The sequence below is a fragment of the Bison bison genome, unplaced genomic scaffold (assembly GCF_000754665.1).
Source record: "Bison bison bison isolate TAMUID 2011002044 unplaced genomic scaffold, Bison_UMD1.0 scf7180017864289, whole genome shotgun sequence".
NCBI classification, from domain to species: domain Eukaryota; kingdom Metazoa; phylum Chordata; class Mammalia; order Artiodactyla; family Bovidae; genus Bison; species Bison bison.
The window spans coordinates 5,878,320-5,891,924 of NW_011494861.1; the positions used below are offsets into that span (position 1 = coordinate 5,878,320).

General features: G+C 53.8%; 1 protein-coding gene across 1 annotated transcript in view; it reads right to left on the bottom strand.

The window, feature by feature from the left end:
* Window positions 1-13,605, bottom strand: part of CAMTA1 (calmodulin binding transcription activator 1) — a 973,198-nt gene that overhangs the window by 113,311 nt on the left and 846,282 nt on the right. Inside the window, exon 7 of the mRNA XM_010850197.1 lies at window positions 12,172-12,325. Coding sequence (XP_010848499.1) covers window positions 12,172-12,325 — 154 coding nt within the window. The remainder of the gene's footprint in view (window positions 1-12,171; window positions 12,326-13,605) is intronic.

Sequence of the window (13,605 nt, forward strand, 5' to 3'; positions counted from 1 at the left end):
GGAGACCAAAACGGGCACTGTGATAATTTGTCTGGACAATGGTGTCCCCTGGAGGCTCCCAGGCAACCCAGAAATGTGGTCATCCCACAGAAGAACCACGTGACAGAGGCGGGCGGGAGAGGGACCCTCATGTGCCTCTCGGGGCCTGAATGAGCCCGTTTAGATGTCTCCCAGTTGTTGACACTAGAAGGCTGTCTCTATGGCAACAAGGTCAATGGGAAATGGCAGCCGCATTGGTTTAATTTTCACTGTATTCTTGTTGACAGGAATAAAGGCCCAGCTTCTGATTTCTTGGTTCAACTGGATAAAATTTTCATTAGCTTTAACTTCTCATATCCAGACACCCACATACGATTCAACTTGCCCATCTCACCCTCAGCTCTCATTCTCCTATGGGTCCTGAGGACAACATTTTCAGAAATCTCATCTCGAGAGGTATGGAGGCTGAGCAGGGCAGGGACTGGATGGCATATGTGTGTGGGACACGTGGGCTGTGCCCCAAGTGAGCTTGTAATTCCTGGTTCTGAGGACGTGGGGCACAAGATCCACCCTCCAACCTTTTACCATCTTCTACCAGGAGGCATCAGCTGTATTCCGACAGTGAACAAGTCCAGGGAAAGGCAGAGGGTCTGGGGACTTCTTCCAGGTGGGAGGGACCTTGGGTGGGGGGGTAGGGAGCTGGTTTGGGTTGCTCAGGCATCACAGCAGGAGATTCAGGCCACTGGGGAATAGAGCTTCCTCTACATCCGCACTTGACCTCACAGGCAATCTCCTAGGGGCTCTGCGGCATTAAAAAGTGGCCTTGGCTGAGTGTTTCTGCGCTGGTCCCGCTAGCTGGGCCAAGGATATGCATCGTGGAGCCATTCAAGGCTTGGAGAATGTCCTGACTTGCTGAGTGGCATTGTTGCCGAGGCGGGGAATTCTTCGTGCTATAGTGAGAGCGTGAAGCCCTTGAGGTTCTCTGATTGTCTAGTGATGTTGAGTGGAAGCCCTATTTGGCAAGGGGAGAGGAAGCTTGAGATTTTCTCCTTCACCTGGGAACCACGTGAGCTCTGAATCTTCTCTTTTGGGCTCAACTGCACCGTCTTCTCACAGGCTCTGCCCAGGGGCAGAGGTGGTGGGAGGAACCGGCTGTCCACCAGCCCCTCCAGGCCACTAGCAGTGGGGGGGCAGGGACCAGGTGGCGTTCTGCGTGGTTTCCATCTTTCTTTTGGGAGACCCTGGTCTCAGACACCTCCTCCGTATGCTCAGACATGGTGCCTGCAGGGAGGCAGGTGCCCTAGAAAGGGGGTAGCTGCCCCTGGCTCCTAACGATGTGGGCCAGAACCTTCTATCTTCAAAGAGAAGCTGAAAATCTGGGAACTAAAAGGCTGGCAACAAATTCCAAGTTGAAAAAAATCACCCCCCCAGCTAGAGCAGGGCTGTGTCAGCCCTAGGAGGCAGTCAGGCACTCCCCAACACCACCACAGAGAGGTCCCCATCAAAGCCTATGGAATCAGTGGGTGGCAGAGTTGGAATGGGGGAATTCTGTAAAAGCAGGGGGTGCATGGCGCCCAAGTGGCCTTGAAAGGCAAGTAGCCAGGGAGAGACAGGAAATCAAAAGAACCATTTCTCTTAGCGCTCCAGTCTGGGGGCCAAATCAGCTAAATAAAATTTAGCCTGAGGGAGAAAGGCATATTTGCAAAACCACCTGGATCCTCCCAGCAGAGCAGAAAAACAAAGTCAGCCCGTTTTTAAATCAGCCTATCCTACTAAGTGAAGTAAGCCAGACAGAGAAAGACAAATATCATATGGCACAGCTTATCTGTGCAGTCTTAAAAAGAAAAGATACAAATGAACTTATTTACAAAACAGAGATTCACAGACACAGAAAACAAACTTATGGTTACCAGTTGTTCTTTAGTTGCTAAGTCCTATCTGACTCTTTTGCAACACCATGGACTGTAGCCCACCAGGCTACTCTGTCCATGGAGTTTCCCCTGGCAAGAATACCACGGGTTGCCATTTCCTTCTCCAGGGGATCTTCCCCACCCAGGGATCAAACTTGCATCTCCTGCCTTGGCAGGTGGATTCTTTACCATTGAGCCACCTGGGAAGCCAATGGTTACCAAAGGGAGGGATAAATTAGGAGTTTGGGGATTAACATATACATACTGCTATGTATAATAGCACAATTTACTCAGTATTTTGTAATAATCTGTAATGCAAAAGAATGTGAGACACACACACACACACTTATGTAACTATATCTATTGTTGTTGTTCAGTCACTTAGCTGTGTCTTAGTCTTTGTGACCCCACAGACAGCAGCACACCAGGCCCCTCTGTCCTTCACCGTCTCCTGGAGTTTGCTCAGATTCACGTCCACTGAGTTGGTGATGATATCTATATATTTATTTGCGTGTGTGTGTTTAGTTTCTCAGTCATGTCCAACTCTTGATGACCCCATGGACTGTAGCCCACCAGGCTCATCTGTCCATGGGATTCTCCAGGCAAGAATACTGGAGTAGGTAGCCATTCCTTTCTCCAGGGGATCTTCCTGACCCAGGGGTCAAACCCTGGTCTCCTGCATCACAGGCAGATTCTTTTACTGTCTGAGCGACCAGAGAAGCCCCTATATCCAAAGTCACCAGGGAAGATATCAATGTTGCTGCTGCTTAGTTGCTTCAGTCATGTCCGACTCTGTGCGACCCTATGGACTGTAGCTTGCCAGGCTCCTCTGTCCATGGAATTCTCTAGGTAGGAGTACTAGAGTGGGTTGCCATGTCTTCCTTCAGGGGATCTTCCCGACCCAGGGATCAAACCCAGATCTCCTGCATTGCAGACAGATTCTTTACTGCTGAGCCACCACGGGAGCTGAAAGCTGAAAGCTGAAATATAGATATATTATATATAGATCTGTTATATCTATATATCTCCATCTGATTCACTGTGCTCCAATACTTTGACCACCTGATGCAAAGAACTGACTCATTGGAAAAGACCCTGATGCTTGGAAAGATTGAAGGTGGGAGAAGGGATGACAGATATTGAGACGGTTGGATAGCATCACTGACTCCATAGACATGAGTTTGAGTAAGCTCTGGTGATGGACAGGGAAGCCTAGTGTGCTGCAGTCCATGGGGTTGCAAAGAGTCGGACACGACTGAGCAACTGAACTGAAATGAACTGAAGTCACCGTGCTATACACCTAAAACTAACACATCACTTGTAAATCAAAGTATACTTCAATCAAAAAAAAAAAAATCAGCCTTGTCTCTCTCCTGTCTCTGCACTGCCTGCTCTCCCTCATGCAGGCCTGGGAGGTGCCAGAAGGCATTCCGGTGGAGAATAGTGAACGTAAGGAGACCCACCCTGCCAGCTCTTCATCTCAGCAGCTCCTAACCACAGGACAAGCAAGGCTGGGCAGGGAAACCCTCCCCTGGTCCTCCTGCACTGAACCACTCCCCCTGTGAACCACCGAACCGCTCCCCCAGGGACTCCAAATCCAGCTGACACAGGCGGGGAAGGGGGACCTCTGGGTCTTGCGGGCTCTGTGCACTGATGAATGCCCCTGCACTTAAGACAGAGCCTAGGTCCTGGGCCCCGGGCCCCCCAAGGGGACACCGATGTGCTCCTCTTTACAGTGTCCCAGGGCTTCTCATCAATAGGGCCTAAGGGGACAAAGTAGGTGATTAAATAGTTAACCCTACTAGGGGGTTATAAGAAGAGAAAAAATATGAGAGACCCCTGTAAGCTAATGATCACTCAAGAAAGCAGGTTTGCTTACCCACAAGACCAAGCAGGGTTGCTTAGCAATAAAATTCATGCAGCAGAAGGAGGAAACATCCCGCCCCCCCCCCACCAAACAATAAAATAATGGTGGCCTGAGACCCACATCCTGCTCAGTAAGCTCAGTAAGTTAATGACCCCTAGGACATGTTCTCTGCCCACATAAAAAACAATAATTTGTGGAAAGATGACATTTCACAGTAAAGACCCTCATTGTACTGGGACCTGAAATATTTTTTCCATAGTGTCATGCTGTCTGGGCTTGATGGTGTGGGGACAAGAAAACTCTCCTGCTCAACCTGGAGGAGGAGCTTGATATGAACTCAAAAACGAGGAAGAAGGTGGTCTTTGTCTTCTCTCCCTCCCCACTTTTCTTTTGATTATGAAACTGCAGACCAGTAAGTTTTTAGGGTAGCTCCCTCTTGCCTGCCTGCTTGTAAGCCTCATAAGCATTCTATTCTAATAAGTCACTTCTTATCTATCACTTTGCCTCTCACTGAATTCTTTCTGTGCTGAGACATAAAGGACTGGAGCTCTTTGGAGCCCCCTGAAACACCATCTAACAGTTTCAGAATAACTTCAAGTCAATAAGTGTTTGGCAAGACCCCATTATGTTCTTGGTCCTAACATCTAATTTTCAACCCAAGGAAACTCCTTATGTAGATACCATGTCTTAACCTAGAGTCTGGAAAGACGTCACCGGGTCCTGAAATAGCCAGAAATGATACACCATGTTGTTTGTGCAAGTTTGAGAGCAGCATTCCCTCAAGCCTCCCTTCCTCCTGAATCTGAGAAACAGCTGATGCTCAAGGAGGCCTGTGGCCCCACCAAGGGGCCGACCCTGATCTCCATGGCAGGGCTCCTTGGTTGGCCTTTTGCCAGAAACTGGGTTAGAAGTTCTCCTTGCAAGAAGCAGGAGAATCTTGCTTGTTATAAAATAAATGTTCCTAGGGCCCAATCCTGACCTGTGGAATCAGAATGTGTTGAGGGCAGGGGTGGGAGTGGGGTACAGGAGTCTGCCTACCAGCAACCTGCTCCAGAGGTTCTGATGGGGACCGCTGCTCCTGGCACTGAGACAATGTCTGTGTCCAAGTTCTATGGGCCACAGATGACTGGCAGGAATGGGGTGGTGGGGTTGGGGGTTGAGAAGGAGGGAAGTATAGCTTCCCTGAGCCTCATTGTTCCAGCCCCACCCGTACCCACAGAGCAGGTCCCCGACACCAGGTCCACAGGCACGGATGCATCGTGGCCCCTGCCTGCCCGAGGCTGGGGAGCAGGGCTCCTCCAGATAGCTTGCATCTGAGCTGCTCTGCTGATGCAGGCCACCAGGTGGCGCTAGTCGACCAAGAACCGGTTTGCCGGTGGGGGCCCAGAAAGGAAAGCCTTTGTTGATTTTACTTCCTGATGTTCTATAATCACCAGGATTACAATCTAAGCAAAAAAGCAAAACAAATAAACACCGCCCCTCTTACTGGGTCTTTGGTCTTTGTCTGGAAAATGATGAGAAAACAACAGACGCCTTGACTATACAACCCCAGGGTTGTTACAGCAGTGAGGTCTCCCCGGGGAGGGAGAGGAAAGGGTGGGGGCTCTGAAGACCCAGGAAGCTCACTGTTGGTTACCTGCAGGGCAAGGAGCTCCTGGAAGAGGCCCCTGAGAACCAGCTTCTGTTCTTTTCAGTCTCTGCTGCAGCAGCCACATCTCAGCACAGGGGGGTCCTGTCTCCAGTCACCTACCTTTGCTGGGTCCTCGTGGCCTGCTGTCCTGCCCTCACCGCTGCACAGAGGCCAGGAATGCATGCGAGGGGCTGAGACCCTGGCTCCTGGAGACCTCAACAGGCTGAAGGTGCCCAGGGACTAAAGGTGATGGGGGTAACTGAGGATTGATTGTGGACAGCTAGGAGGGCTTATTTGATCCCCACACTCAACATGGGCTCCACCCACTATCAACATGGTCTTCATCACCTCATCCTTGACATGGCCTCCACCCCCAATGCCAACATGGCCTCCACCTCTCTCTACACACAACATGGCCTCCACTCCTCTCCACACTCAACATGGGCTCCACCCTCTCCACACTCAACATGGCCTCCACCCTCACTACCAACATGGGCTCCACCCTCTCCACACTCAACATGGCCTCCACCCTCACTGCCAACATGGCCTCCACCCTCACTGCCAACATGGCCTCCACCCCTCTCCACACTCACCATGGCCTGCAATCCTACTGTCAACACAGACTTTATCACTTCATTCTTGACATAACTTTCTCCCTCACACTTAACATGACTTCCTCAACATGTTCTTCACTCCCTTATACTCCACGTGAATTCTGCCTCCTCCTCATTGAGCATGACCTTTAGTACCTCATACTCAACAGGCCTCTATCCCCATCCTTAACATGGCCTCCTGCCTCACGTGACCACTGACCATGTGACCACTGCTCACATGACCACTGCCACCTCAGACTCCATGTGCTTTCCATCACTTCATACGTAATGTGCCCTTAAAGCCTCAAGCGTGACGTCACCTCAGTATCACACCCGTGTGTGCGTCTGCCTGTTTCCTCCTTTGTGCCTCCCTGCCTCCTGCCCATCCCGTGTGTTCATCCAGGCTGGGTGACAGGAAGCCTCTTGACTGTCTCTGCCCAGGTTCTCTGAACGTCTGGGTACTTGAAGGCAGAACCATCGACTCTGCTCTCAGTCCGTCTGCTTCGGCCTCCTCAGCCGGTCCAACCTCTTGGATTTGCCTTCCTGAGGGCGGGGTCTGGGCATTCCCCCCAGGGCAGCTTTCCCAAGCACAGGGCTGGGCTCAGGGCAGAGGTTCTAGAAGCCTGTTCTGGGTGGGTGTTGGTGATGCAGGAGTCCCTGAGGGACCGTCAGTGGCCTTGCACAAGGCTTAGCAGGGGTTGAATGCTGAGCACTCACCCTTCTCCTGAGTCTTTAGGAAAAGGGACAGGGTTCCTGCTCTGGATGCAGCCCTGACACCTACATTCTTTGTGTCCACATTGAAGTTTGATGGCCATGGGGCTTCAGGGTAGAGGCCATGACCCCTCCTGCCCTGAGGAGGACAGCGCTGCTCAGAGCTGGGGTGGCCTGTGCAAGGCCCCTCGCTGCTGGGGGGAGCAGGGCAGGATCCACCCCCACCCCCAGGTCTGTCCTGCACATCCGCCCCCCTCACTCCCACTGCCGCTTCACCCACTCTCAGGGGTGGGGTGGGACGGTCACGTGCTTGCTCTGGCCCAAATGGTGCCGGTGTCTCCACCTGAGGGCTGTGGTCTTGGTTTCCGGCCCCAGAGGCAAGGTGGTGGTGGTGGTGGTGATGGAAGGCTCGTGTGGCTGGAAGGACTAGAAAATCAAGCACTGCCCTGCTGCCTCCCGAGCGTGTCCCTGAGTGTGTGCTTGTGGGTGGTGAGGGCAGCCGTGTGTGCATGTGTGCACTCGGGAGTGTGTGGACATTTGCATGGGTGCTCCTGTTTTGCCCACTCAGTGCTACTGAGACCTGGGAACCCCTGAGCAATAATAACAGAGGGGCTCCAGGAAGGCAGTGGGAGCAGAGCCAAGCCCAGAGGTGGCTGGTAGGGCTTCCAGATGGCCTCTGGGGCCAGGCAGGCCTCTGGGAAGGCCCCATGTTGCTGGGCAATGCAGGGCTCCCTGGCTGGCTAGGGTGCGCCAAGAGGAGCCCTGAGTGGGGACAGCTGGGGGAAGGGCTGAGAACACAGCTTAGAGCTCCTGCCTTTATCCCTCACTCTGGATGGAACAACCTTGCCACCTGCTAGCTGGGAAGCGGCTGGCATGCCTATCCCCTCCCAGGCTGCCAAGGAATGGGGCAGGGAAGAATGCCATGGCACTCAGAGGTGAGGGTCCACTCCAAGGGAACTGGCTCCATCTGGCTTCCTGAGGGTGGAGGGTCTGGGCCACTGTGGTTCTGGGCAGCCAAGGATCACTGAGCAGGTTTCTTGCCAGGCTGGCGGGACTGAGGTGCAGGGCTCATCTGGCCCGTCATTGCTCCCTCTTAAGGTTGATCGAGAAGGAGCCGACCCCACCTGCCCAGCCCCGCTCACATTATGGCAGTGTGGGGGCCAAAGAGGGTGCTCTCTCATATCAGCTGCACTGTAACAGACCCTGGGGTTTGCAAGATGAGACCTGCTGACTTTTAGATCATGTTCACTTGAGTTCTAAAAACTCCAACCCTCAGACAGATGGAACCCAGGGTATCCATCCTCAGGCTTTGAGTTAAGCTGAGCCAAGCCTTTCTCAGCTGAGGCCTTACAAGAGGCACCCTGGCTGTACTGAAGGACTCAGTACAGAACTGAGAACTTATTTCCAGAGAAAGTTAGGATGTCAGTACTTAGAAAAGTCTTCACTTCCCAGATTCCCTTGCCAACGAGGGGGTGACTACCACTGAATTCTAGCCAATGACATATGAGTGGAAGCGTTGTATGCCACTTCTGGTTCCTGTCTTTAAAGTTAAGAAAGTTGCTCTCCTTCTTCTTTTCCCACTGGTTGGAATGCAGTTATGATGGCAGGAGCTGGAGCACCTATCATGGAGCCACATAAAAGATGGCAGTACCCTAGGAATGGCAGAACAACCAGCTGGAAAGAGCCAGGATGGCTGATCCGATTCCTGTCCCTGTGAGGCTGCCCTACCAATCCTGAATTGCTCTGTGAAAAAGAAATAAGATTTAAGCCACTGTTCCTTTTATCTTTGTCACAGAAGCAGGACCCATATTCTAAATACTGCTGAAGGGATTGCAAAAGACAGAAGGCATCCTTGGAAACATGCTGGGAATTCCTATCAGTTATCTGAATATTTTTTTCCTCTCTCTCTCTCATTTTTTAAATCTGGAGGAGGCATCTTTCAGTTTGCAGACTGAAGGAAAGTCCCCATGCAACAAAAGGTCACCACTGCAAGAGTCAAGGTGGAGTTCTTGGAGTCAGTCTGGCAAGAAGCTGGGGTCTGTGAGATCCTCCCACCCACCTTCAACAGGTGAGGCAGAGGCTGAGGAGCAGTTTCACTTCACCCCTGATAAGCACAACATTTTGATTGAACCACTGACAGCTCTGCTGTAGGGCAGGGAAATTTGGAAACATCAGGAAATCAAACTGTGAAGTCTTTGAAGGAATGTGATTTATGTGAAAATGTGATGAAGCTAATGTGTTTGGCTCCGGCGTTGGGTGGCATGCCTGATTCTGGAACCAAATCTGATGCCTTCCTGGCTCGCAGCACACACCTCTGCTTTCCCCAAACACGGGGAGCTGGTGCCCTGTGTGTGTGTTCCAAGCCCGATCGGCATCTAAAGCTTTTATTGGAGCCATATTTCCTGGGCCGTGTTTCCAGGCTGTGCACGTGTAACCAGACCCACACACACACGCATGCACACACACACACACCGCCTGAGTGACTGCACCGTGCTGCTCCCGCCCCCAGACACCACAGAGCCAAGTGTGATTAGACTTATGAGGAGTTTGCTGTACTTTTCCATAATTCCCATGATGCACTGCAGGCTTTTGGAAAGGCGCTCACAGTTCCCTCCTGTTGGGCATCAGGGTTGGACCGAGGTCTGTTTCCAGCGCCTGGAGTTCATGGCTTAACCCCTTCCCCTGCTGTGGGGACATGCACTCCTTTCGGGCTCCTGTGGGTGAGGGTGACTTTTCTGGGGAAGGGCCCCTTCTGAGAACGGGGGATGTGAGGAGGTAGAGACAATGAAGAGAGAAGGAAGCATCTCAAACAAGAGGATGGGGGAAGGAACTGGGGTGATGGAGTGACTTACAGGAAAGGGCCCCCTGTGTGTGTGTGTGTGAGATATGCTGGGAGGGCCCAGGCCGGAGCCTCTGACCATGGTGATCACCTTAAAAGGTGTCTCTTTCCTCAGGAACATCCCCTTGGCTAATCTCTGGCTAACTCAGTCTCTGGAACCTCCCAGGACATGGAATGAAATAGTGGTCTCAGTGCCTTGGACCTGGGTCTGCAGAAACCCAGGAGCCAAGCCCAGCCCCACGGAGCTGGCTGGGTGATGCTGGACTTGGTAGAGAGAATGCTGGACTCTTTCTCTCACTTTACAGAAAGGGAACTGGGGTGCAGTGAGGGTGGGTGATGGTCACACAATGGAGCAGTCACAGAGCTAGACAGCGCACCCCACTCCTGAATGCCCAGCTCTCACTCAACCAGCCTGACTGGGTGGCGCCAGTGCCCAAGGCTAGCGGAGTCCTTGCTGCTGCCCAGCCAAGCCTCTGCCAAGAGGAAGTGTGGGCAGGCCTGGGGAGGAAACCCAAGGCCAAGGACAAGCCCTACACATTTAGACACCACTGAATGGAAGGGGTGGGTGGGCAGGGGTCAGAGCGGAACCCCTGGCACCATTACCTCACTCTCCACCCAGCCTGGCCTGGCCATGGAGGGTGCCACCGGGCAGCTCTGGTCCCAGGGCCTGGCCACTGGGGTCTTTGTCAGGTACTCAGGTCCCTGAGGACAGTGGATCAAGCTGGGTCCAGTCACACTCATTCAGCGCCCCACAGATATTTAGGGAGAGCCCTGCATGTGCCAGTATGGTGGGGGCCCGAGGAACAGCAGACAGGAAGTACCCATGGGAATGAGCTGGGATGTCTCCCAAGTTTCCAGGTCCTCTGCAGAGCTTTGCAGAGCTCGCGTGGCCCCTTCCAGTTAATTGTGGGAGGCTGGCTTCAGTCTGGTGTCTCCCTGAGAGGTGTCAGGAGGCCCGGGGTGCTGGGGCTGTGAGGTCCAGCCTGGGTGGTCTGGGATGGTCAATGGAAGAGGCACTGTTTGGGCTGAGGTGGAAGGATGAGGTGGGTGAGCAGGTGAGGGTGGAGGAGAGCCAGGCAGAGGGGGGTCGAGAGACTGCAGTTCCCATGGAGAGACCACCCGGCCGGCAGCCCGGGAGGGCGGGGGCAGCAGCGTGCTGAGAGTGGAAGAGCTTCGGGCACACCTAGGAGCTTGTGCTCCGTCCCGAGGGTGCCAGATGGCTTCAGCTCAGGATGGTTCCACTGGACATAACCCGAGCCTGGAAGACGCCAGGCCTCCTGGCTTTAGTTCCTGGTGGCAGCAGCAAGGGCAGGCTGGCCAGACCCTCACCTTGGGCACGTGGTCCAGGAGGAGAGCATGGGGGGACCTTAGTCTTGGGGTCGAGCCCCTGAGGGGGCTGGCGCATTGGCCTACTGGTGTCTACTTCCCTACACAGAGGCTTCCCTGGTGGCTCAGATGGTAAAGAATCCACCTGCAATGCAGAAGACCAGGGTTTGACCCCTGGGTTGGGAAGATCCCCTGGAGAAGGGATGGCAACCCACTGCAGTATTCTTGCCTGGAGAATTCCATGGACAGAGGAGCCTGGTGGGCTACAGTCCATGGAGTCACAAAGGGTTGGACATGACTGGGTGACTAACACTTTCACACTTTCACACTTTCCCTGCACAGACGCTGTCCTTCCTGACTCCATCCTCAACCTGTGGCTGGTGGGGGCAGGGGCCATCCTCATCTGAATACTGAGGGCCTCTTTGGATGAGCTGGTCACTGCAGGTGCCACCTGGCCATGGCTCAGACACTCAGTGACCCAATACTGTCTCCAGGAAAGGACATTTCACTGGCTCTCTCTACATGGTTCTTCCCTGCAGCTCCACTTCCAAGGGGGCACAGGTTCTTAGGGCCCTCTTGACTGGCTCAGTTAGGTCCCATATCATGACTGGTCTTTGCCCTGAGCCTTGAGAGATCAGTGTTCCAGAGCCCAGGGCCCCGTGCGCTGCACGGCTTTCCTTGGGTGTGTTCTCCCTGAGCTCCACCATGCAGGCAGCAGGAGAGGCCACCCAGAGCCCCGGTGGCTGCCCATGGAAATGAGACACCGGCCACATCCGGCTATCTGGACACGCTTGGTGTTTTGCATTCAGTGATCTGCACCTGACAGATGCTCCCGAAAGCATCACTCCGCTGACAAAATGAAATCCAGCTCAGTTCCCACCGTCTGTGTGTCACTGCGTCTGGGAGCAGGGCAGGCCCCGTGCCCAGGAACAGATGGGCCGAAGCCAGAAGGCAGCCAGCCCGTCCTCAGCCCACGGGCCTCTCCCTCCCCAGACTGCCACCGTGATCCTGTCTGCGGCCTGCAAGACAGCAGTCGGGGCACTCCCAGCTCTGCTCCTTGCTATGGGTTTTGGGCTCCGGAACCCCCTTTCTCATCTGTAACGCAGGCTGACATCCTGGTTCTGGCTGTGGCTTAGGGAGTCCCCCCTCAGGGACTGTGGGCTGGGCAGGGTCCTTGTAAATGCTGAGTTCACCGTCATCCGAGCAGAATGGGGCTCCCACACCTGGGTCTCCACTCCACAGAGGACCTCTGGCCCCGTCTGGGTGATGCTGGCCGGGCCCCAGTGCACCCTGGCCGGCTGGCCACGCCTACTCACACATGGGCTTCAGCTGCCCAATGAGCTCCTCCTTTGTCCATTTCGCCCACTCCTTCTTGTCGGTGTTGATGGAGCAGAGGATGGGGCCACAGGGCTTGCCGCAGTCCTCGATGGCCGGCACGTTCAGGTAGTGCACCAGGACGATGTCGGGGTTCTGGGGGAGAGCACAGACACTGGGCAGCATAAGGGTGGCTGGGAGCCCGCCCAAAGTCACCCCGCCCACAGTCATCCCGCAGGCCCGGACAGGCTGCGCATCCCCATGCCAGGCTTTCTCAACCTGGGCACTGCTCACCATTAAACCAGCTCATTCCCTGTTGTGGGGGCCACGCTGTGAAATGCAAGATGCTCACCAGTAGCGCCCCTGGCGATCACCTGCCAGAGGCCATCAAGCACTGCCTCCTTCCTCAAATCTCCAGATTTTGCCCATTGCCCCTTCGGGCACCTAAATTGCCCCGAGTTGAGACCCACTGATCCACATGTGAGCAGCTTCATGCATAAGTAAAAACCACATGTACGTGCTCAGTGGCTCAGTTGTGTCTGACTCTTCAGGACCCCATGGACTGTAGCCCGCCAGGCTCCTCTGTCCATGGAATTTTTCAGGCAAGAATATTGGAGTGGGTTGCCATTTCCTCCTCCAGGGAATCTTCCCCAACCCAGGGATGGAATCCCCATGTCCTGCATTGGCAGGTGGATTTTTTTTTTTACCATTGTGTCACCTGGGAAGATGTAATTAAGGACCACATATGAGGTAAACGTATCTCCAGCCCCACATCCAGGACCTGTGCCTACAGCTGCCCAGCAGCCCTGGCCCCTGTTCTGTGCTCTACATGCATTTCCCCTTTGCAACTCTCTGGACTCCCCCCTCATGGGCATCACCACCACCCTCCTCCTACGGGAGAAATGGAGTTCCTGGAACTTAACATGCAAGGATCAATTTTTTTTGGCCATCCTGTGTGGCACATGGAACTTGCCCCACTGGGGATCGAATCTGTGCCCCCTGCAGTGGAAGCATGGCATCTTAACCACAGAAGTCCAAGGCACCCACTTCTAAGAGCTGGATACCCTTCTGGCCCTCAGCCTGTGGTCTCCCTGAGCAAGCATCACCCAGGAGACAGCTGTCACTCAGAGTCTTTGAAAACTCAAAAAAAAAAAAAAAAAGAGTCTTTGAAAACTCCTCGGAAATCTCCGGATCTTTTAAGTGGAAAGAACTCTCTCTGTGAAGATGCTGAAGACACATTTTGTCCTCAAATGGTTTCATTGAGATGGGTCAGCCTCTTCCCATCAGATCCAACTCAAAGTGCCCTCCATTGCTCTGCCCATCACCAGCTCTGGTAGCCACTTGCCAAAGGGGCTTTTGTGGGGAAGCAGCTACATTGCAAAGACCACAGGCCCCTCTGTGGCTTTCAATGATCGCCCCACCCCCACCCCCACCCC